The sequence below is a fragment of the Carettochelys insculpta genome, chromosome 6 (genome assembly GCF_033958435.1).
Source record: "Carettochelys insculpta isolate YL-2023 chromosome 6, ASM3395843v1, whole genome shotgun sequence".
In the NCBI taxonomy this organism is placed as follows: domain Eukaryota; kingdom Metazoa; phylum Chordata; order Testudines; family Carettochelyidae; genus Carettochelys; species Carettochelys insculpta.
The window spans coordinates 107,421,001-107,446,458 of record NC_134142.1 but is presented as its reverse complement, the minus strand read 5'-3'; the positions used below and the strand labels follow the sequence as shown (position 1 = coordinate 107,446,458).

The 25,458-nt window shown below is 43.2% G+C and overlaps 1 protein-coding gene across 1 annotated transcript in view; it reads left to right on the top strand.

Annotated features, from left to right (window-relative positions):
* Positions 1-23,723, top strand: part of IGSF22 (immunoglobulin superfamily member 22) — a 42,552-nt gene extending 18,829 nt beyond the window's left edge. Inside the window, exons 11-23 of the mRNA XM_074999052.1 lie at positions 1,515-1,799; positions 4,151-4,275; positions 4,912-5,053; positions 6,547-6,843; positions 7,074-7,376; positions 8,875-9,048; positions 10,205-10,333; positions 12,354-12,650; positions 15,047-15,135; positions 17,379-17,571; positions 17,843-18,142; positions 20,753-21,079; positions 23,630-23,723. Of these exons, the coding sequence (XP_074855153.1) occupies positions 1,515-1,799; positions 4,151-4,275; positions 4,912-5,053; positions 6,547-6,843; positions 7,074-7,376; positions 8,875-9,048; positions 10,205-10,333; positions 12,354-12,650; positions 15,047-15,135; positions 17,379-17,571; positions 17,843-18,142; positions 20,753-21,079; positions 23,630-23,697 (2,729 nt within the window). The 3' untranslated portion in view covers positions 23,698-23,723. The remainder of the gene's footprint in view (positions 1-1,514; positions 1,800-4,150; positions 4,276-4,911; positions 5,054-6,546; positions 6,844-7,073; positions 7,377-8,874; positions 9,049-10,204; positions 10,334-12,353; positions 12,651-15,046; positions 15,136-17,378; positions 17,572-17,842; positions 18,143-20,752; positions 21,080-23,629) is intronic.
* The last annotated feature ends 1,735 nt before the right edge of the window (positions 23,724-25,458 follow it).

Genomic DNA, 25,458 nt, shown 5'->3' with positions numbered 1-25,458 from the left:
TGTTGAACGTCAATGTTGCCAGCCCTGGAGGACGTGTAGATGTTATTCATCGAAATAGGCTACTTCGAAGTAGGCGTCACGTGTAGACGTAGCTATAGAGAGGTAAAAGCCACCACTAACTCTGTCAGTGGAAAGGCGTAGCCAATTTATCAAGTGCTTTCACGGACCAGTCACCATACTCTTCTACCGTAGGTTCAGTCACCCTACTCTTCTATTGTGGGTTCCATATACTGTAGGGAATTTTAGAAGAAATCTCTCACTAGTGCTACCATACATTTAGAAGGTACAGTCTCTCATTCTTGGACATTCAACTGTTTGTCACTGTCAAATTGATCTGATTTAAAGCACAGAGAGCACACTTGTAGGGAAACTTTTCTGCTTTTTTGTTTTGATAGTGTAGGGGAGTTAGATGAGAAAGGAAGGAGATTATCATTGTCAAAAGCAAAATAAGACTTACCTTATTGATTACATGAAAATGGAGATCCAACAAAGTGAAGTAAAGAAAAAAATCCATACAACTCACACTGCTGCATTTCAACAGAAGATGAGATGATCCCTTTGTGGATATTTTGCATCTGTTTAAGGCTGTAAAGCTCATTAGGGATCAAGTGCTATCACCAGTGTTGCAGGAATTGTCACCAACACCACGGAGTCCTTTCTAATACTCTTTTTTGGTGAAAGAGCTATCTCCATCACCCTAATCGTGTGGCCCCAGTACTTTACCTTCCCAGTCTCTCTGTGATTCTTTTCCATGCTACTCTGTGCCCTCACCAGAGGTTTTCAACATACTCTTCTCAGATGTGTCCCAGAATGCTTTGAAGTCATTACCAAGAGGCTTGAAATAGAATCAGCATAAATGTTTGATGTATTTGAAGAGACCAGTTGCAAACAACTAAGGCCAGGGAGGTAAAATCGATTTTAGATATACAAATCAAGCTACAAGAATTGGGTAGCTGGAGTCAACATATCTCAAATCAGTCTTATTCCGCTATCCACACAGTGGGAGGTAGATGGGACAAACTTTCTTGTTGACTTCCCTCATGACTGCCAGGAGAACTGGGATTGCCAGAGGCACCATGATAGTTCAATTTAATGAGTCCCCAGTAGGTGTGCTAAATCCAACCACAGAAAATTCACCACCAGCAGGTCGATCTTCCCCTAATTGTAGATGAACCCTACACAAGTTCTTTTTGGTGGCCCCATAGAGTTAAGGAAAGGGAGCAGGCCTTCACTCCACGTTTGTGTTGGTCTCCACGCAAGACTATGATATTAGGCTCCCAGGGTTACTCAGGCAGCACTGCATCATGCTCACAAGGGAAAATGTGCCACCTACAGAAGCTTCAGCCATCTTGGAAGTAAAATTCCAAGCTTGGGATCTCTCCCCCACAGCTGCATATGAATACCCTGCTGAGGTGATGCTAACAGATCCTCTCTAGCCTTGGTTTCTAAGATTAGTTATTCCCTGACTGTGAAATTTCATACTGCTGATCTCTTTACCCTCCCTCTTTCTCAAGGAATTCCAATTAAATTTGTCAGCAACCTGAAGAACGTACGAGTCAAGGAGAAAGGGAAAGCTTGCCTGGAGTGTGAGCTGACCTCAAAAGATGTTCGGCTGAAGTGGATGAAGGCTGGGAAGGTGATTGAGAGGTCTAACAAATACAGCATGATACATGAAGGGAAGAGGGCAGAGCTGATCATTGATGATGCGGAGCTGAGTGACTCAGGAGAGTACAAGGTGATTGCTATGCAAGAGAATGACCCAACTGAGTACTACAGCACTGGCAATGTAACTGTGGAAGGTAAGGGCAACTGGGTCAAGAGAGTGGTTTGAGCAGAGAAAAGAAAGGAACTTTAATAGTGTTGCAATATTCTACATTTTAGAGATGCTGTGTAGTCTAGTGGTTACAGGAGGGAATGTGGCATCAAGTGATCTGAATTTTGTTCCTCACTTGGAATTGTATTTGCTGTTTGACCTGGGACAAATCACTTAACCTCCAAGTATATCTGTCTCCCTATTTGTAGACAGAGATGATAGATAACTGTTATCGGCTAAGAGCTTTTCTTTGATCTAAGATGCTATAAAAGGATTTAGTGGATTTCAAACTAAACCCTTGCATACAGGCCCCTGAAACTCAAAAGTATTTAGTATATCATCTTTGTAATTTTAATCAGTGTGCGTGTAAGGGATGCATAAGGGATTCTTACCCTACATCTTTAAGGGATTCTTACCATACACCCTAAAATCCACAAAACCCACTTAAATGTACCTGGTACTGCAATTTAAACCAGAGTCAGATTTTCTGAGCCACTTTCTGAATTCTAATGGCCTTTCTCATATTCAGGTGACAAGTGGAAGCAGATTGGCTTTTATTTATACCCACCTTCCTGCCAGAAAAACCTTTGTCTCATAGAAGTCCAGCTTAAAAGAATGGACACAGAGAATGAATGGATAAAAATAACACCCATTTCACACACACAGAGCCAGATGATGTGGCAGTGGGGTAGGGGCAGCACGTAGACCTGCTAATCAGGAAAGACAGACTCAGAGAAAAGCTGATATTCATAATCCCAGAAATGATGGAGGAAACAAATGTACCAGGCTTAAACAAGACCAATCGGGGGCCATGCCGCACCCCCACCATGATCCTGCCCCAATGATTATTCCCTATGACTGTAGGTGTGGGCACACCACCCCTTCCCCAGATCACGGCTCCTCATCTCCAGGTGAACAGGGTTTTGTTCCAAAAGAGGAAGGACTCTGACTCCACTCATGTGAGCAGAGGATTTAAGTGGGGGAGACATTGTCACTGCCTCTGCTGAGCCAGGGTGCAGTGGCCAGGAAAGTCCGATACAATGCAGTCTTCTGCCAGAGTAGTTTGGCATGGGTTCCTCCCCCACTCAGCGATCCTGATGTCTCAGATATAACATCCCTCTGAAATGAATGTGGCAGTTCATGCTTTTATAACTATAGTTTCAGGCTCCCTGCAGATGCAGGCGGGGTCACTGAATGGGTTACATATGGGTCATATTTTCCCTGCACTTTTGTGCAGCCATGAGTGTTAGGGAAAGGATTGTTTTAAAATGACCATTTAGATTCCTGTGCCATCATGTGCCCATAGAGATTATGTCTTCACCTGGCCCTGGGTTTGCGGACAGTGCCTCTTCATGCCAGGTTGAATTTGGCTTTTGATCTACAGCAGAAGGGAAGGAAGAAGCCAACACAGACTGGTATAAAAACAAAAAGCAGTCAAGTAGCACTTTAAAGACTAGCAAAATAGTTTATTAGGTGAGCTTTCGTGGGACAGACCCACTTCTTCAGACCATAGCCAGACCAGAACAGACTCAATATTTAAGGCACAGAGAACCCAAAGCAGTAAGCAAGGAGGACAAATCAGAAAAAGATAATCAAGGTGAGCAAATCAGAGAGTGGTATAAGAGTGCCATCTGCAGACCACTTGTTAGAATGACATAAAGAGCAGCTGCAGGATTGACTGTGCCTTCCATGCTCCAGGCTGGGGGAAGGTCTGGAGTATCTTAATTTCTACTAATTCTTCAGACAGAAAATTGGGGTGGGGAGTGAGGGGGCAATTTCACATGAACAGGTTTCTTGATGAGCTCTCAGCTGCTTTCCCGTGGCCTTTTTAAAATTGATTTTAAACATGCCTCTTTAAAAAACCTTCTCCTTCTTACTTTCCTCAGAGGGGCAGGTCAGAGAACCAATGAATTTACCCACAATGGCCTTTGAGCACTGAAGAGAGATTTCATAGAAAGAGACAGTCTTTCCCCCATTTCTCAGGAAACAGTGTGGATACAGGCTGTGCTGGCATATCCATCCCTTCCAGGCCACCCCCATCTCCCAGGTGTGATACATTAACATATTCACCAGTCCTCTTTGTCAGCAGATGTCTCTAACAGTGCGTTTCTCTGTCCCGTTTCCCATCATAACATTGAACTTATCAATTAGAAGCAGGAGCTAGTGTTTGGTCAGTGTAAGTGTCTAGTTTGTTTATCCCAACTGAGCCAAACACCCTTATGAGGTTTCTCCCTTGCTAATTCTGTGCTTTGGTGCAGAAGTACTCAGGGCATCAAAGTTGGTTTTACTTACCGTCCTTGTTTGCTTATTCCTTACTCTCACTGGCATATTTTTCAGAGAGATTTGCTACGGTCAAGAGCGGCATGTCTGATGTTGAGGCTCCTACTGGGAACCCAGCAGAGCTCTGTGTTGTCCTCAGTGATGAGAAGGTAGATGGAGTTTGGCTGAAGGACGGCAAAGAGGTGAATATTTTTTGTTGTAATTAGAAAAATATGAAATGCTGGGAAATCTTAGTGGGATTTTTCCTGAGTAAGGGCTTCAGGTATTGACACAGTGTTGAAAACTTGGAAAGGAACCTAGAATAAGAATGGACCAATTAGTTCAGATCCATGAGAACAAGTCTGTCTTCCCACTCATATGGAACACAGTCTTCTTTATTGTTTGTATAATTTTCGCATGGCAACCATCCTGCATTTGTTTGTCAGCTATCTTCCTCTCCCATGTGCCCAACAAATCACTGAATCTGCCCCTTCCCATGCCTTCTACACAGCATTCTCTGCCTCTCCCTTTCTCTTACAGAATCACCTCCTTCCCTCAGTGTCAGCAGGGCTCCTTTCCCATTCAGGTCGTCCACTGGACACGAAGATCCTGCTCCGGTCAGATTCCATGTGCAGAGTGGTGCCCCCTCCCCCCACACCATCACAGAGAAGCACTGCTTATTCTGATCCTGTGAATACATAAAACCCTACATTCTTTCCAGCCAAGAATCACTAAGCATTTTACGAGCATGCGAGCCAGGGTTCCTGACTCTACTCGGGACCTTATAGTCAAGAATCTCTGATTAGTTCTTTCCTAACCTGCCTTAATCTTCCTTTCAGATTACCGATATGACAGGGGTCCAGATAGTCAAGCAGGGAGCGGTCCACAAACTGATCATTGACAAAATGGGAGCGGAACATGAAGGGAAGTACACATTCAGAGCCAAGGGGGCAGAAAGTGAGGCCACTGTTGCCATTGCAGGTGCTAACTCTTTTCCTTAACACTGTTCCCCAATGAATCACTTGCACTTGTATAGGAGCAAATTTCTAACAGGCCTCCTTCCTGGGGCCTACAGCATTTGCAGGCTCATCTATTCATGTATGCAAACCCCACTTCTTCACACAAAAAAGGGCACTTGTTCACACTTTAGTGGGAGTAAATCAGGAAATCGCTTGAAGGAACGAGATTTTGGTGCGTATCTTTAAGCATCGAGATTTGAAAATTTTGACCTGAACCATTTTTGAGTATTGCTCCTGCAGTAACAAGAAAAATCTTACAGCAAAAAAATATTTGTTCACCTAACTTTTGGCAGGCAGATGGCACTAAAACTCCCTTTCCTTTTAGCACAGCAGTCAGCCTGTCTCCATCCTCTAAATTATGGGGACTCCAAGCAACTACTTGGAGCATCAAGCAACATTTATCACAAAGTAGTTCCTAACACATGAACATTCCAGGTGGCATAGCTGCAATACTGAAAAAAATTAACTGAACTCTGTAACTAAATATCCAATGGTCAGTGCTACAGATGATGGCTTGGGTTGTTTTTTTTTTTTTCCAAAAATGGATTTTTAAACAAAAAATGGCCTTTTACAAATTAAATATTTCATGGAAGAATCTGACTGAGTGAATGAAAACTTAAAACAGAAAATGTTACAGTATAGCGGGACATCAGCTTTTCATTGAAAAGCAGGATAATTTTAGCAATTTTTTTTTAATTACAAAATCCTTTTCATATAAAAAGGAAAAATACTGTTTTCCAGCCAGCTCAAGAAGAAGTTCTATTCAGCAACACTTACTTACAGTGCACAATACTTTACTGTTCACATAGTACCTTATTTTGCAGGTAGTCTCTCTGCTTCATAAAACCAAAGGGTTAGATGGAACTGCCAGAGTCATCTAGTTTTACCCTGCTGCCAAGATGAAGGATCTCTGTGGAACTCACTTGAGACCTCCTTTCAATCTGACATAGTTCCATTAATAATTGCTCATTGTTTGCACTTACTTAAGCAGTTACATGTCCACTTAATGGATACATAACCTCATATGCTCAGCAGAAGCCTGGATATCAGAATTTGGCCCTTGGTCAGAAGCATCATGAAGGCTCAGCCTTGTGCCATACAGAGCTTAGAATCACCACAGGATTTAATCTTCATACTGCTGGAACCCAGATGCTCCTTGAAAATGATGCTTCCTAGAGGCCCCTTGTCTACTTGTCTGTTGAGCTGGACAGTCTTGGGAAAGCTACACAGGTCTCTGTATGGTAATCTGGGAAACTGGAATATCTGAATCCAAATGTCAAAATTGTGGATGTCCCTCAGGCCTTCCGTAAAATCAGGGATTCTACCATTAAAGAAACTTGGGGGTGAAGGAGTTAAGGTCCTGAACAATGCTAGGGAACTCACTAGTGCCTTAAAAGCACCAAATTACCTTTCATGGCTGCAGTTATTCATGTGTCTCTTCCATTTTTCCTCAAGATCCTCCTGTCATCGACCCATATGTGCTGGAGGCTTTGGCTGCCCACCCTGTGACAGTGAAGGCTGGGCATACTGCAAACATCAAGATTCCATTCAAAGGAAAGCCACTGCCAAAAGTCAGCTGGTTCAAGGACGGAATTGAGTTGACCGAGGAAGAGAAGGTTGTGATGGAAAAAGCCAGTGACTGTGCATCGCTCACAATTAAAAACTGTGTGAGAGAAGACAGTGGAAACATTACAATGAAGCTGAAAAATGATTATGGCTCAGCTGTTGTCAATCTACATCTCAATGTTGTTGGTAGGTCCTGAACACATCATGTATAGCAATTCACTGGAGACACGTAAAATTGTAAAAATCCATTCCGAGGCCACTGTGGGTCCAAAGTTCAGAAATCCCTGCAATGGCGACAGAATGTGAGTCAGCTGCTGTAAATCGGTGTAGCTCCAACACCTATTTACACCAGATGAGGAGAGAGATTGCTTAACAGTTACCTTGCATGTCATTCTGTTTATCTCCCTGTGTTGCAGACAAACCAAAACCACCACAAGGTAAAGTAGAATTTCTAGAGCATACAGGAAAATGCATTAAAATGAAATGGAAAGCACCCAAAGACGATGGAGGAAAGCAAGTGACTCACTTCATCATTGAAAAGAAGATGGCTGGAAAAAAGTCCTGGATCAAAATTGGGGAAACTGATGGCAAAAATACCACATTTGCCACTGATAAGGTAGAGGAAGGTAAAGCCTATCAGTTCAGAATCATTGCTGTCAACTCAGAGGGTCTGAGCGATCCACTGGAGACAGAAGAAATCTTTGCTGGAGAACCTATTGGTAAGCACCTGAGAATTCCAGAGTTGTTGTTTTTTAATTATTTTACTTTCTCTTCTTCTTCTTCCTCCCACCCTTTCTCAAAAAAAAAAAAAGAAGCCTTTGTCCCTTCTTTGACTTCCTGCACTTCAGGGCTGAAATCTCCAAGAAGGGCGGAACCTTTGTAACCATCCCTTGCTTGTTTTGACAGCAAGGTTTGAACCAGGGACAATATCCTCTGACTGGAAGTAGAAAGGTATTCAAAATACTGCTCCTGAGAAAGAGCCCCTAAAGGGAGCTAAAACCAACACTCAGCTAACATGGGTTACACAAACTTAACAGAATATTTGGCTTATTTCTGTTGTCTTTGATCACTTTCTGAGAGCTGAGAGATGTCTAAAACAACAATAAATCAGGGGAGATTTTGTACCATTTGCTATTCAACATTGTTAGTTTCATTTATACAAGTGCATAGTTGTGTATGGTAGGGCTGTTTGAAATATTTTCATCAAATCCATTTTTTGACAAAAAATGGGTGGGGGAACAAAACAATTATTAAAGTGTCTACTTTCTGTGCAACATTTATGTTTAACAATTAAATGCCCAGAAAAATTATTTTTAGCCAAAAAGTGAAATATTTCAATTCTTCAATGCCTGCAAAATGTCTCATGAGATTTGTAATGTAAGTATCTCTTCTTAAGCCAAACTACACCTCTCATGATGCACCACAGCCATCTGCTAGCACTCATGGCTTCCCCTGACCAGGAGGGGAGACCTGGGTTCATCATGGGAGAGGTAGTCCAATCAGGGAGCCCAGCCAACACAAGAAAATGAGAGCATGAGATGCTGGACCTACAGCTCCCAATATATACCATGACAGCATTTTTGAATACGAGTATTTCATTTGTTGGATCAAAATTTTCCTTTTTGATTTTCCTTGGAAATTTTTGTACAAGTTATTATTTTCGGCATGTAAAAAAAAACTGACTAGATCTTTGGCAGAGCTTTCAGCCTTCATTGCTTACATGGTACTTTTACATTCAAAATACTTTACCAAACATTACATAACTATTTTTTACAACACCCTTATTAGATAATTAAGTAAGTGTTAGTATCCTCAATTTATAGATGGAAGAAATGAGGCAAAGAGGATATGCAATTTGTTCAAGGCCAAAGAAAAAAAATCAATGTGAGACTTACCATCTCAGGAATTCCTGGGTCCAAATTTTGTGCTTTTAGATCACATGATCAGTAAAAATGTACAACAATATCTTAGGAACAAACACAAGGTGATGACATTTTCAAGTTTTTACAAATAAGTACAGTCCGCTGCTGAATCATAAAAATCTGAGGGGGGGAATAGATGAATGAAAAGCTTTAGAAGGGGGGTTTCGGCAATGAATGAAACTAGAGGTCCAGATTACCCTTCTTTGCTTCCTATCTGTTATTCTTCCCATAAGGAGTTTTGCAGTGGAGCAGCAGGTGATTCTGATTCTCCTATTCTGAATTTAACTCTGTCTAGAGCCTCCAGGGCTGGCTTCTCAGCCTCAGGTTACAGATGTTACTAAGGAAGCCGTCACCATCACCTGGAACCCTCCAACACAGGACGGTGGCTCCCCCATACAAGGGTATATTGTAGAAAGAAGGAAGAAAGACAGCAAACTTTGGGTCCCAGTTACCAAAGAGCTAGTCCAAGGTAAGTCCCCTACCCCATGCAAAAGCAAAATGAGAGCTAGAGAGGACATGAGATGAGACAGTGAAGTTCTAACCAGTCAAGCTAAGGGACAATATTGTCTAGACAGAACATATGGTTTTTGAAGACCAGATAGATATTAAGGTCCAAATTTACAAACATGCTTGCTTGAAATTTTAGATCTAGATCTATATTTAGGCACCTAAACAGCTCTGGCCTGATTTTCAGAGGTGCTAAGCATGAGATCAAATGGGAGCATTGGATATCTGCACCACAGAAACTCGGGCCTTTTTTATTTATGTGCCAACATGTGGCTCTTGGTGCCTAATTTCAAGCCACGCACATTTGAAATTTTTTTCTGCCTTTCTTTGTTTTTTGACTAACATTGATTTGAATAACCAGTTGAGCATGTTATCCAAATGTAATGGTGATTGTTTATGCTAAAATAAATCACAGCTTTTATAGCATATGGAAACATTTATATCAACACCATCTGAATAATACTACTCTTAGTTTTAGTCATCTTCTAGTAATGTGAATCTTTCTTGGATTCTTAAGTCTCGATTTGAATTTTGGATTTCCTTATTAATTAAATGGTAATCAATTGAAGGAGCAAAGTTAATTGCTGTGAAGTGTGGATGCTGTGTTAAGTTTAACAGGATATTTTGTTCCAGAGGTTTTGATTAAATTGAATGGAGGAGGATCAATCGCAAGTGTCTTTGGTTGCCAGACTCTAATAGTCTTACTCAAAAACATTGCCCAACATGAGTGATGGCATTAGACCCTGGCCCTCAATTAAGTAGAAGGAACTGTATTGGCAAATTATACATTCTTTTCTATGTTATACATTTTAAGTCCAAATTGGTTTCTATGTTATACATTTAAAGTACATTCGCCTATGCCACAGGGGTTCCCCGTAGAATCCCTGTGGTTCCATTGTGCAAGCTGGGTGCATGACTGTGTATCCGGGGACCATCATCCTTCATAATGTTCCCCCAAAATGTTATTGAGATGAAATTTCTCATGCTTAGTCTCTGGCCAAAAGTGATTTGTATGTATTTCTTTGCTCTGATGATCAGTTGAGAATTATTTTATGTATGAAAGGACTTTACTTAAAAATTATGAACCAGCTACACACTTGTGATATTTTCATCTTTAGATACCAAGTTTAAAGTGGATGGATTGCTGGAGGATACAGAATATGAGTTCCGTGTTACAGCTGTGAACCGGGCAGGACCTGGACATCCCAGTGCAGCCTCAAATTCTGTTGTTGCAAAGGATCCCATTAGTAGGTTTCTCTTATTACTCATCTACTAGTTTTCTTAAAGCTGCTTCCCTGACAAGGCCCATATTCTAAGCAGACAGCATGAACAGATCAACTTGATAAATTGCTGCTGTGCTTTCTATATTGAGGAGGTTTTCATTCACTTCCTGGTATTTGTACTCTGCCAAAAGTCATGACACAATCATTGCATTCCAGTGGAAATCATTTTTGTTTAATGGATTTCAGCATACCACAAAACTGTGCTCCATAGGGTGATATTCTCCCCTCTACCGCAGTCTTAACCTTTGGTAAAAGAAGGATAAATCTCTGCATAATTAGTCATGATTGAGCAAGTTTTCCAAGGCTTAGTTTGCAAGTCTGTTTTTCTCTTTGATAAAAATGTAGGGCCTAAGTAATCACTCATTCACTGAAGTCACAGCCAAGCTCCCAGTAACCTCAGTGAGATCAGAAATGGTCTATGTAACCTGTTACAGTGGGCCAGGAGGTCTATGTACCATCTCTGGGTAATTCTATTCCATACAGCCACATAACCAAAGCCATCTTCAAACCACGTTGTTGTGCCATGCCTAATATATGGAGATACACATCTCACAGAGCTGGAATGGACATCATCAAGTCCAGTCCCCTGCCCTATTGGCAGGACCAACCTCTTTTTTTTATTTCTATCTTGCCCAGATCCCCAAATGGCCCCCTTAAGGATTGAATTCACAGCCCTGGATTTAGCAGAGCAATGCTCAAACCACTGAGCTATCCCTAAACTGTATGGAAAGGGGGAGCTTCTGTAATTGTTGCAGGAAGGGATCTCAGTGGCTGTTGTTAGTTTAGAAAAACAGAGTCAGCCACACTAGAGGAGAAATAATTCTTCTCTCTACACAGGGTGCTATCTTAAATAGTTCCTAAGTGCCTTCTTATTAAAGGGCCACGCCACAAAATGGCACAGCCAAAGATATAACTCCCTTCATGTTTAACAATTCATATTATCTTGGACAACAAAGTGAAGAATGCTGCTTGAACATTCCCATCCAATTCCTCTTGCCCACAGTGAACACAACTATTTGTTTGTTTGTAGTAAGCATTCGCTATGCCCAGTGCATTCACATTTATTTCTTATTGTAGCATTTTTGGCTGAGATTTTCCAAGCCAACTAAGGAATTTGGGCATCCATTTCCCATTAATTTTAATCCTAAAACTTTAGCTGGCTTTTAATACCCTATCCTTGGGTCCTCTGATGTGTTGTATGTATTATGAAGTACTGCAGGGACCATCAAAATGGACATGGGTAGACCTGATGAACAGAAACTGAGGTTTAAGTTTTCAACACTGACTAGCAATTTGTGGGTAGCCCTATTTTTAGACACCTACCTGGAGATACGATAAAGGTGCCTGGTAGGCTGATGGACCAGTTTATCAGTGTGGGCAGACCAAATAGTACCTAAAAACTATCATCATGCTTGGTCCTATCATGAAGGCAGGGGGCTGGACTCGATGGCCTCTCGAGGTCCCTCCCAGTCCTACTCTTCTATGATTCTATGATCAGGCTCCACATCCCTTTATTTCAGACAGGATTTATTGAGGGACAGAAGACTCAAAGCGATACCAGATTCATAGTAAGAAATGCTCTCTGGCTTTTCAGCTAACTGGGAGGGGAAGTGGGCATATTCTCTTCCTGCCAGGTAGCCCTCCTTGGCTACTCTAAGTTGCCCTTCTCTAACCTTCGGCCCCTCACTGTTAGGGATAGGTTGTCTCTATTTAGAGAGGGTGCTGCTTGTAACTGAAGTCAGACATCTGTCATGTCATGTGCCCCTAAAATTCAGCCTTAAGGAGGAATGTGCTCACACCCTTCAGAAACAGCACTTACTGGAAATCAGGCTTTTTTCAGGTCTCCAGTCAGACACCCCCAAAAAACAGATTTGGCTGAAATCACTCCTCATCTATGGAAATGTGGGGTTGGTGCAGAGATACAGGTGAGAATCCCTGCTTGCAGTATGCTGTGCTCATTGCCAGTGTTGTGTGGCTATTTCAGAGCCCCCCGGAATGGTGAAGGGGATACATGTGATTGACTCTTCCAACTCCAGCATTTCCTTGGCGTGGGAGCAACCAGATCAAGGAGACTTGCCCTCAGGGTACATACTCGAGATGCGTGCTGAGAACAGCAAGGAATGGACAAAATGCTCTAAAATCCCAATCTCAGGCACTAGCTACACTGTGGGAGGCTTGCAAGAAAGGCAGAAATATTTCTTCCGAATCCGAGCTGTAAATGAAGCAGGTGTGGGAGAACCAGCAGAGCTAGCGCAAGGAGTTCTAGCTATGCCTCCTCCAGGTAATCACCAGGATGTCCTGACTGGCTGCACATCACTTCTGTTATTCATTCAAGAGTCAGTATGTTTATTTTAATAGCCCTGGCTTACACCGTTTCACAGAGTGACTGTTAATTAAGGCTAATGTTCTTTGTAGGTAATAACGCTTTGAGAGCTTTTGATTAATGGCTAGATGAACATTGGTATGTAATCCAGTTGTCCTCCGACAGTCTGCCACTGTCACTGATGTGTAATGTTCAAACAAGCTCTCACCAAATACATCTTCACTATGAACAAGGACGATCAATGAGGGATCTGGTTTTGTTCACAGAAAACTAGCTCAGATAGATAGGGTAAAATCCAGCATTTCTAGCCTTTTTAGACTGAGAATGAAGATGAATTAAATTAAATGAAGAAGCTTCTCCCAGAAAAGGTTATAAACAAATGGTTGTTCTGGTCTGTGCAGCAGTTGACTCTTAATGCCACGGGTCTTATTTTTTGTTCATATCCTCAAGTAAATTTCACTTAGTGTTTGCAGATAAAATGTTGGCAAGTGACATTGGGCCGCAGAAGCTCTTTGCAGAGTCCCAGAGTTGTACTGATAGGTGTTCTGACACACTTCCTGCCAGGGCTGTACCATAAGGAATTCTTCACATTAGTTCTTGAAATCTCCACTACAGCCCAACTGGCTGCAACTTGTTCTGTCTTCTAGTCTCCCATGTCAGCTATGTGATTAAAGAGGAGTTCCCTGGGACTTCCTGACTGCTGATACTGATGCCGCCTGATGGGTTAGGTGGGTAGATAGTGTTCTGATCAGTAGCCGTATCACGGTACTGGAAGTGCCCATTTGCAATAGAGACAATGGTACCGAGGCAAAGATTACCATTTTTCCAACTGGGTAGAGTTACTGCTGTAGTTCAAATGAACAATCAGGTGCCACGTGAAAAAAAGACATGATGGAGGTAATTGTATTATCAAAGGAAAGACCCCAGAAGACCCTGTCAAATCTTACAATCAATGGCTGAGATCGCTTGTCTACCATTAATCTCCTATATGAACCCTATTATCAGAGGTGGCAATTCAAACTTCTGTTGTTTCGCACTCATGGGCAGTGAGTTTGTTTTTGTTAGGAAATTCAAATAGCTTATTTCTGGGATGTTCCCAGGAGATGAAGCTGCCTGATGAGGCAGAAGACTAGCAAGGCAAATCATGAGTTATGCTACATTGCAGTGATTTCCATCAAGAATAAAAACGGCTGGTGCAGGCCCAGCAAATGTCAGATGATAACATCCAGTGGAACAGCACAGAATTAGAATATATATTAAAAGGAGGTTTTCCTTTAGGTTTTCACTTCAAAATTGCACTAACAGTCTGCATACAAATTATTCCCTCTCCTTCAAGAGGAACACCAAACGAACTTCAGATTTAGTGCACTACCAAAACAAAAAACTGTGGTGGGAAATAGGAACATGCCATGCTGTAACAAAGAGTACATGTAGTTTGATGGGAACCAGATCTGCTGTCAGAGTGGCTGAAGTAAAGGATGGGTAGTTACTTTTAACTTGGTAGAAGAGGTAATTTCAAGCAATGTAAGTAATGATGTAATAATTGTTAAATAGTGATACTTGCTCCTTCCTCCAGCTTAGTTTAAAAGAATATGACTAAAACTGAGAGTGCCACTAGTACCTGAGAGGGCAAGAGGTGGAGGTGTTAAATGTATATGATAATGGATGCCTTACACTGCAGAACAAATTCAAGGCTTGATTGCACAGTCCTCGCATTAGTGAACACCTATTCACACACTTGACTCATTAACCTCTAAAGGAGTACCTCTGGTAGTGGTGCCCCATCGACCCATAACAATCACACCCTAACACTTGTTCACCCAGGTCTTGGTTTCAGTGTAATTAGTACTCAGGTGGTTTGAAGGGAAGGGCTAAAGCGTATGACTTACTCCTATTGCTTAACTTCTTTGATAGCAAAGGTACAGCCTTTCTTTAAAATTGCATGGTAAAGGTGTCCCAACTAAATAGCTGTGGCTACTAACTGGCAGCAGCTCCAAATGAAAATATGTATACCTGTTTCCTATCCTGTATATATGTATACATGTTCCCCTCTAGAACCAATAAGCCCATCATTGCAGTATCTGTACATAATTAAGAGTAGCTTCATTTTTACTTGTAAGAGGAACAAAATCCCAATTCCTTTCCTATCTTATGCTGCAATTACTAGCTGTCTTCTGCAGAAGCTGATTTCAGTGACTGTTTTTCTTTCTCCTATCATTCTGTTTTCACTGTGCTATGCTTAAAATGGCAAGCTGACCGGGGAGAGAGGGTGCCTATTCCGATAAGAGGCCTCTAAGATTTTAATTTCTCTCTGTCTTTCTCTTTCTCTGTTGTTGTGGTGTTTTGTGTTTTAGCCTCTCCTAAGTTTGATCTAAGTGCCAAGCTGAAGAGTCATATGGTGGTTCGTGCTGGGACAGCTCTCTGCATTCACGCCGCTTTTACTGTAAGTATCTGTCTGCCCTGCTCTACCTCAAGGAAAATCAGTGCTGAGAAGTTTCTTTGGCATCAAAATGTTGCCATGTACATAACCTGTCTTCCTCCTTTCACAGATGTGGGGCCTGGCCCCACAAGCCATATATGTTGGAACCAGTATTCCCTGTAAGCTGAGCTCTTGGGCGGCCCCCCAGAGAGATTCAGGCACCAACCTGCTGATTAGCAGAGGGCCCGCAGCCACTCAGAGCCAGCAGCATGTGTTTCTAGTGGTGGTGCACATCCACACATGCCTTGGTGCACATAACAAAATTCATTCCTCCCATGGATGGAAAAAGTTACAGGGAACACTGGTTGGAACATCCACTGAAATGCCCTGTGGCCTCCTCACATTTCCATGGCAGCAGTAATGGAGGAAGCGATGACAAGGTGCCCAGTATATTCCCACGCTTTGCAGGGGGCAGGAAGGCAAATGGTTAAGCCCTAAGCTCCATCCCATCAGTGTACTGACAAGAACAGCTGAACCAGCATGGGAGTATGTGAAGCAACCTGCTGCTGGTCAGGGCCAATGGCTGACTGTCATGGGAGTGAGTGATGAGGGAGCACGGCAGGCATTATGGCTCCCTGAGACACAGTTCCTTCCTCTGGGCTTCTAAAGTGGCACAGATACAACCCACCCAGACTAAACACTGTCAGTGACTAGGAGCAGCCCAGCATGGAAAGGTGTGTAACTGCTGCTTCATTGACTGTGGCCATGCAAAGCATCGGATTGAGATGCCAAACTCACCGGAGCTTTACAAATCCTGTGATCTATTCTGCACAAATCAGGCTGGGAGAGCAAAGTTTTACAAGCAGCATAATGAAGAAGTGTTATTAATAAAGGTGCACATGATTGTCACGTGGGGCCAGGAAGTGCAGGGTGGTTTTTTGGGTTTTTTTTTTCAACTCAGTAATTGCACAGGATACAGCTTGTACTGATAAGCCATCACGCCTTTCCCATTATTCTGAAAGTTACTTCACTGCACTGGTCTCGAGGAATTTTAATGTATTGTGTTAACAGCCATCATGAATATTCGCTGTTATGCACTGAGGGGCACCACGTGCTTCATAGCAGCGGGAAGATAATGAGGGCCACATATTCATTAATGGAAGCAATACCGTGTGTGGCTTCTAAAGCCAAACACCTCCAAGACTTAAACACTCTCGATCACTATTGAGGGCAGTTAAATCAGAGAGAGCTGAGTGCGCTTGAACACTAGCACAGAATTGGGCCCTAAAACCACAGTCACTTCACTGATGACAATCAGTGGGTTGAAGCAGAGCAGGGAGTGCTCCCGGCACTGGCCAAGGAGGCTGGAGGGCTGCTCAGCCAAAACCAGAAGCCAGGAAGCCCGGGCTGACCTGAGCAGTTTTATACCATCACCTCACCTCCTAATTGAAGCCCTGATGACAATTTAGCTGTTCCTGCTTTACACTAGCATAACTGACAGCAGTGGCCAGCCCAAGGGGGTGAATCTCACAGGTGTGGCTCTGCCCTCTGTCAGGCACAGCTCCATAAAAATCAGCAGAAGATTTGATTCAACAGGGACTTAAGGGCTTAATCCTGTCCCTGCAGCTCTGATAGTCGTCGTCCCAAGCACAGCCTTCAGCAGGAGTGAAAAAATGGCAGAAGCAGGCCTGAAGGAAGGTTGCAGGGGGTCACCTGTTTATCCCAGCTTGAATTCCCTGCACTAGACAAGCTGCAGTTTCCCCTGGGGAAATCCTCTTGGCACCATGTCTGGAGCTGAGGTGTTGCTTCTATCACACCAACCCTCTTTTCTCCACTTTTAAAAAGTGTTTGGAGAAGATTATGCCGGGAGACACTTTACTCTCAAGGCTATATTGGAATGTCTCTGGCTGAGTCCACTCCTCACAGGTAACGTTGGGGGAAGTCAGATTCTTTTAGCCTATTGGAGAATCTTGGCAACATCATCATCTTGAAACAAAACCCAGTATCAGATCCTCAGATTCAGTAAACCACCATAACTCCACTGAAGGCAATGGAGCTATGTCTACCTACATCAGCTGAGCATCTGGCCTAATACTAGTAAAACATACATTGTTATAGTATTTCTACTGCCAAAATTCCCCAGAAGTCATCTCCTTGGAGTGTTTTTGGTTGCATCCAAGATGATGTTATGCTAGGTTCAGAGCTATCTATTCTGTACCAAAAGGTTAAGGCCACCATTAACTTTTATATGCATTCGTCTTGGGCAGGGTTCCCCTCCACCAACTGTGACCTGGCAAAAAGACAGGATTCCCACAAAAGGAAGAGAGATCATTACCAAAGGCAAGAACCACTCCCAGTTCCTCATCCACAGCACAAAGCGTTCTGATTCTGGTGTATATGGGATCCACCTTAAGAACGACTATGGTGAAGCTTACTATGACATCCACGTACATGTGGCAGGTAAAGTAGAGCAAAAACTCCAGCTACGAGGCTACAACTGGCTTTAGACAGGGAGCCAAGTAGTCTGCAATGGATTCCGGGTTCTGAGGTCCGGAAAGTTCCAAGGGTATGAAATGCAGGTGTGCACATGCAGTACCTGAATTAACTAGACATGCAGAAATATGCATAAGCAATTCACAAGGCAGCACCTTGTTTGACAAGTTGCTTTGAGAAAAAAATAGAGGTGTGCAAATGAGGGAAACAAATACTACAGGTACCTCCTATTTGATAGATTTTCCACGGCCACCAAAGAATCTGCAGCTGGTGGAGGAAGTGCCCAACACCGTGACTCTAAAATGGAATCACACCCCAGATATAATGGATGACGGGCATGCCCATTACATCATCATGAAACGAGATGCTAGTACTGCTACCTGGTTTACCGCAGCTGAGAAAGTCTACAGTAACAAGTACACTGTCACAGCCCTTCTACCCGGTAGGAAATACTACTTCCGAGTCATTGCCCGTAATGACATTGGAGACAGTGACCCTCTGGATTCCAAAGAGCCCTGGTACATCTCTAAAGACAAAGGTAAACATTAGAATAGTTACATGCAATGGTCCCTCTATTTTTTTCCATCCAGGTGTAGAATAAATTGTGTTATGTGCACCAAGGCATGTGCAGATGTGCAACACCAGCTGTGGGTGGATGTGGGTACTTTGCTAATCAGCAGGGAGGCAACTGAATCTCTCCTGGGCAGGCGTCTAAGCACTCGGCTTATAGGGAACGCTGGCTGCATGTACAGGTGGTATGAATACTCTTACAGATAAGAGACTAGGTTGGACCCAGGAGATGTGACTTCAATCCTCAGCTTTGTGAAAGACTTCCTATGTGACCTTGGGCAAGTCCCTTAATTGCTCTGTACTTCAGCTGTCCATCTGTAAAACGGAGACCAAAATATCTCCTTTCTTCTTCCCTTTGTCATCTCATCTGTGAGCATGCAATCACATCGGGATCTCTAGGTGTGTAACCAAGAGTCACATGCATAATAATGATAATATATTCTCTCTGTATATGTCCTGACAGATAAGAGTTCTCATTTTTTACTATTAGGTTGCCCTCCAACTCATTGCTGGCTGGATTCAGACAGTTCCCAGAATGAATAGCCAAAAAAAATTGTGAGAGATAGCCGATTTTTTTGGAAGGTTGTAGGGTGGAAAAAGTTCCTAAAATTTGTGATGTGCCCTAGATGTGGGGATTATTTATAGTCTTATCTTACTTTTTTTTTAACCCTGACCATTTGTTTGCCTCTATGCTTAATCAGTGTGTTCAGGCCTAATGGATAATGAGATAGTGGTGTAATTAGAGATGGGCCCCAAACAAACCCCACTCAGAGGCCTGATTTGAATCTCATATACACCTGCTGTAAATATGAACTAACAGTGGAGCCAGACTGATGTTAATCAGGGATAAATAAAAGAACCATTTAGTTTTCTGTGCCTGGAGCACTTGATAATTACTATTCTTTATGGCTATGTCTACACTATCCTCAAACTTCGAAATGGCCATGTAAATGGCCATTTCGAAGTTTACTAATGAAGCACTGAAATACATATTCAGTGCCTCATTAGCATGCGGTTGGCCGCGGCACTTTGAAATTGACACGGCTCGCTGTCGTGCGGCTCATCCCGACAGGGCTCCTTTTCGAAAGGACCCCGCCTAAGGGGACTTCGAAGTAGGCGGGGTCCTTTCGAAAAGGAGCCCTGTCGGGACGAGCCACACGGCGGCGAACCGCGTCAATTTCGAAGTGCCGCGGCCGCCCGCATGCTAATGAGGCACTGAATATGTATTTCAGCGCTTCATTAGTAAATTTCGAAATGGCCATTTACATGGCCATTTCGAAGTTTGGGGCTAGTGTAGACACGGCCTATGGGGGATAACAATTGCAGCAGAAAACTACTCCCTACCTTTCATTGAAAATGACAGGCAGTCTTCAGGTTGCACATTTTTGAGAGAAGAGTGGAAGGACCTTCTTCTACAGAGAAAAGCAGCAAACTTCTCTGAGAATACAGTCAGTATAACTGAGAGCAAAATTTTGCTCTTTCATATTAAATTAGAGGATCGAGGGATTTTACCCAGCCCCTACTGATGGGGAAAGCAGATACATGAAAAACAAAGGCTTCTTAAAATGCTTTTTGGCACTGGCTGAAAAATGTAGCACATTCCCACACTGCATACGGCCGACTGTAATACACTTTTCTTGACTCGGCAGCATTTTGCATACTGCCAATCCCTCTGTTTAAACTCTGTGAATGTAATGCTTCAGCCCCCAAAAAAGTTTACATACATCAGTTGACCATAATTTGTAGTAATTTATTAAAACAATTTGCATTTCTAATGTACCTTGTCATCCAGAGATTCCCCACCATTTTTCAAGGTAATAACATTAGCTAGAGAAATCACTCATCAGAAAAATCTGACAGCTTTCTATATATGGCATATAAAAAGGTTAAATTACTTGTCTACCGTTGTATGGGAAGTTAGTGTTTAAAGATGGAAATGGAACCCAGAGGTGCCAACTCTCAGCCCACTGCTCTCCCCACCAGACACACCACTTCCTCATTTGTGTATGTAGAACATGAGAATATAAAAATGGCCACACTGGGTCTGATGAAAGGTTCAACTAGCCCAGTGTTCTGCCTTCCGAGAGTAGCCACTGCCAGGAGCCCCAGAGGTAATGGCCAGAACAGGTGATCACCAAGTGAACTCTCACCTGTCACTCATTCTCAGCTTCTGACAAACAGAGGCTAGGGACACCATCCCTGCCCATCCTGGCTAATAGCCATTGATGGACCTATCCTCTGTGTATTTATTTAGTTCTTTATTTGAACCCAGTTACAGTCTTGGCCTTCACATCATCCTCTGGCAAGGAGGTGCACAAGTAAGTGAAGAGGGCTGGTAGAGTGGTAGGAATAATCATACTGAGACATGCTCCCCGTTCCTTCTGTTCTTCACCTGGTATTCCGGGGCCTGGATTTTACACCACTGTAACTGAGTTGATTGGAACCACTACTTGTGATTCACACCACTGTGGGAAGAGAACACAGAACCCAGCAGAGTACGGCTATCTGTCTGGAAGCATGCACTGTTGTTTTACACACTTGGAAGCAGGTGGTTGTGATCCCATTGTTTCCTCTGCAGAGCATTTCAGTGTCAAGGTGAAGAAGTATCATGAGCGAGACTGGCGTCAAGCCCCTCACTTCATTGCTCCTCTGAAGAACCATGCAGTGCACCGGGGCCAGGACTGCACCATGAGTTGTGCTTTTGTGGGCAACCCCCGCCCAGTGGTGACATTGTACAAAGGCAATGTGAACATCACAGCCAATTCTAAGTTCTGGTACAACTCAACAAGTGGCGTCTGCACACTGATGATCCCTACCTGCAGCTCCAAGGACAGCGGGGACTACACCATTGCCATTCAGAATGAGCTGGGCCAGGAGAAATGCAGCTGCACATTGACGGTGTATGGTGAGTCAAGTTCTCAGCCTCCCTTCCTTGGCAATGATTCCCCAACAGCTGTGCAGCTACTGATTTGAAATCTCAGACCACAGTATACTCCTGTGATCTCTCAACATAGGCCTGCCTGCACTGGGTGGGCCATGACCTTTGTGTCAGTGGTATTGTGGCAACAAATGCCTTTATTTTAATATAGGACAGACGTATATTTCTCTTGAGCTCTGTTCTCTCCAAGCATAAGCATATCACTGCTCTCTTAAATGAAAGCTGAGAGACATGTTAGAAACTGATACACCACCAGTAAGGAGAAGCTACATTTGGATGGATCTTTCAGTGTTATTTTTGTAGGTGACCATTGCTTTGGCACAGCTGGCTGACCGCGTAAATGATATCACTTTGACGCGTCAATTCCTTCTTCTCGGGTCTTAATGGAAAAGTAACTCAACTCTGAACAATGGTGAAGTGTGGTAGTTATTCTCCCTTTGCTATTCCAAATTAGAGTTTTATTTTCAGTTAGACTTTTCATATATGTGTGTGTGCGCATGTATGCACATGTGTACTATATATACACACACACACAGAGCACTCCCTCGGTTAAATCTGACCACTGCTGACCTCACAATGAAAAGACTAGGGATGTTGCTCCACTTAGGTGAAAAGTGGATTCTGATTACAGCTCACATCTAGTAGTACAGTTTGAACCTCTCTAGTCTGGTGACATCCTTAATCCAGCATGATTTTAGCCAGTCAGAAACCAAGTTTCCCATGCTCTCATAAAGTTTGTTTATAGCTAGTCCTGGCTCTCAATGTTCAGTGATATTGTATAGCTGTAATTTGCCCCTAAATGTCTTTTAGGAGCCTGGTAAGCTGTGGAAGTGGTGGTAATTCAGCTAGACAATATTGACTTCTCATGGTTCAGCAAATTCTCTCATTTGGTGCTTGTCGGGTCGCAAGGGTGCTGAACTAGAGAGGTTCAACCTGTAGTTTGAGGACTGGTATAACTAGGTGGAGAAACTATTTTCATTATTAACATTAGTTAGCTACCCCTGAGGAGACAAAGCAGAAACATGAATATGCTCTGGGGGCCAAATTCTCCCCCTATCCCACAGAGAGATTGTCACTGCAGGTCAGTGACAAACCACATTGGTGGGGGAAATATGACAGAACCTAAAACTGCTGCTGCCTATGATGTTCTCCTGCAAATATACTGGAGACTTCAGAGCTGTCAGTCTGGTCAAGTACACCACTCTCCTAAACACAGCAGGTCTCAACATTTGGGAGGGTTCTGTGTTGGGAATCCTCATGAATGTTGAATTTTGTGAATATGGCAGGCCCTGGCTGCTGGCGCTCCTGCCCAGGGAAGTGGTGGCTGCTGGTGCTCCTGCCCGCAGCCCCAGGGGAAGCCGCAGCTGCCAGACACTTGCGAATAATTGAATTCGTGAACCGTAAGTCTGTAAATATTGAGACTGTTCTGTAACTCTGTTCTCTCCTTCTGGGGGAGAGGGGAGAGAGCCAGGAGGTCTTTTGTCTCACCCTCCATCCACTCATGAATGTGTCCTCCTGAGGTCAGGTGTTAAGCATTATTAAAACTCCTTAATAAGTTGGAAGGCGAGATGAGAAAATAGAGTCCAACCTAAGGGTTGGTTTCTCCCACTGCGTTTCCTTATGTAGGGTTAGGCATCAGTGGAATTTTCAGTGGCAATGGGAGAGGTCACAGTGTCCGTTCTGGCTGTTAGATTCCATTTTGGGATCAGGCAGAAGGGGCTAATTAGCCAGAATTGCTCCATTTGCAGAAGGTGTGTACATGCGTGTGTGTGTAGGCACACGTGTATTGGGGAGATGTTAACGTTTCCCAGGTGCTCACCTGGAGCTGGTAGGCTTCCATTGTGGATTCCAGTTATCTTTACCTCCGTGCTCCTAACATTTTAGATCACTGTAGGACAAGGCTGGCACCCAAGAAAACTAGAAAATGCTCGAGTGTGTGTGTGAACACACTAATCTTAAATAGTTCACGGTGCAAATCCTCAATGTCTGGTTTCTGTGCTGACTTGTGATGGGTCTGGCTCCCCAGAAATACAAACCTAACATCCTTGAGACATACATTGTTTCTCTTTAATTGCTAAGTATTAAAAATCAGCAGTTTGAACTTCCAGCCTAAGCCATTCCTGAGTTGTGTGAATGCAAACACTAACAGGGCATATGGGGAAATCTTTCCAGTTTCACAGCATAGGAATGGTGGCGCTCATTTTGTTTAAACTTTGGGGGTTAAAGGGATAGCTTTGGATAATGCCTAGAAAAATTCATTTCCAGTGATTTATTTGAGGCAGATCTGGGCAACTACGAAGGAAAGGTTTTAATGGAAACTGAAACTCACTCAACTGCCATGTTTGCTTCCCACAAAAGTCACAATAAAATATAATTCTGCATTTATGTAGTGGGATGTTTTTAATCAGGGAACCTCTCCATGCATTCCAAAAGCATCACAGGCAACGACCCATGGTTAGTCAGTTGTCAATGGTTATAATGATGCCCCTCTCTCTTTCTATTTCTCTTTTCTTAAAGACAAAGATGATAAAAGCCTCCTGGACTCAGTGACTGAGAGTCTTCAGAAGTCAAAGCACATCATGTGATCAGCAGCCCTGGATCCAAATCATCCAGCCCAGCATGTGGAATAATTCGAACATTTCTGTTTAGTTTGACTTAGCTATGCATGGCTCAAAACTGTAACCCTACTGCCTTCTATAGTGACTAATGAAACCAAGTGCTAGAAAGTGCAGAAGGGCAGTTTTGATGTTTCAGCATTTTCTTCCACAGAGGCAGCTTCCAAATGCTGATGTGTGTGTGAACGGTAATGTTTCCAATATTGGATGAAAATGTATCTAACATTAAAAAGAGCTAAAAACTGCCTTTCATTTTCTGTTCTTTCATCTTACTCAGTCTGATGCTGCCCTGTTAAAATTAGCAAAAGTTCTGCTTTTACTTCAGTAGGAAAACTGAGTTAGTCTGCATTAGTTATTGTTGCTACTCCTGCAATACTTAGAAACCCAGCTAATCTCACGACCTTGTGCTAGATACTGTATGGCATAGACTACAAAACAGACCCCTTCTGTAAGACCTTACACACTAGTTTGAGCAGACAAGACAAAGAAAGGAAGTATTATTGTCCCCATGTTACAGATGGGAAAGTTGAGGCCCAGAGAGTCTGTGACTCACTCAAGATCACACGGACAGTCTGTAGTAGAGTCAGAAATAGCATCCAAGGCCCAGTCCAGAGACTTAACAAAATGGAGAGGTTACTTAGCTTCAAGACATTTTGTCCCTATGGGAGCAGCACATGAGGATATGTATGTGCCCATGTACTCGTGTGGAGAGGTTTGTTTTGTTAGCAATGTCTGCACCTGCACCATACACTTCCTTGTGCCTCCAGTATCAGGGCACATAGGGAGGAGTGGACCCACATCACTCCAGAGCTTTCTCAGCCTCAGAGCTTAGTAGAACTCCAAAGCAGAGGAGGAAGGATGGTGGATGGTGGAGCTGTAATAGGGACAAAATATCCCAAAGACCTCTAGTTACTATGCATGTTAAACCAGCTCTTCTTCTTAGATTTATTGTCCCTGTGAGTACTCGATGTCAGGAGACCCCCCCCCCCCCCGAACAGTACATCAGTGAGGAGGAGAGTGCTGAGGAGGAAGATTCTGTACAGTGTGCAAGATCTTGATCAACAGCAGCTCTGGAGACATATATTCAGACATAATGCTGAGCGCCTGCGAATGGAGAGCCAGTTGGCTGTGTACAACTATTCTTGATGAGTAATTTTCTAAGCAGAACTATGGAAGTGGACTGAGCCCTAGTTGAATGCGCAGTGACATTACGAGGGAGGTGTATTCCACAGGTCTCAGTCTGCAAAAATATGCCTGAAACCTATCTGAGTGGAAATAAAATGACCTCTCATCCTCTCAGTGGAGGACCTGAGGTACCTAGAGGAATTCGTGAAAGGTGTAGTCCTGCGTAGGTAGAGAGAGCTCTCCTTACATACAGAGTACTGAGGCTGGTCTCTTCCCTCGAAGAGTGTGGTGGTGGGTAACAGACCAGTAGTGGGATGTCCTGTATGATGTGGAACACTGATGACATTTAGGGAGGAAGCGAAGGTAGGGACACAGGATAAGGCTTTGAAATCATCTGCATAGACTGACAGATGAGTGAGAGGGTTGTCTCACCTGAGGATGGTGATGTCTCCTCCTCTGTTTTCAGCTTCCATTCTTCTGGTTGGTCTTCTTAAGGTGCATGAGGCAGACCCTGAAGTGTTGGTGGCCCAAAATCTTAATGATCACATCCTCTTGTGTGAGGGCAGTCTGTAGATCTAGTCATCATAAGGGGCCCAAGGGTTCCAA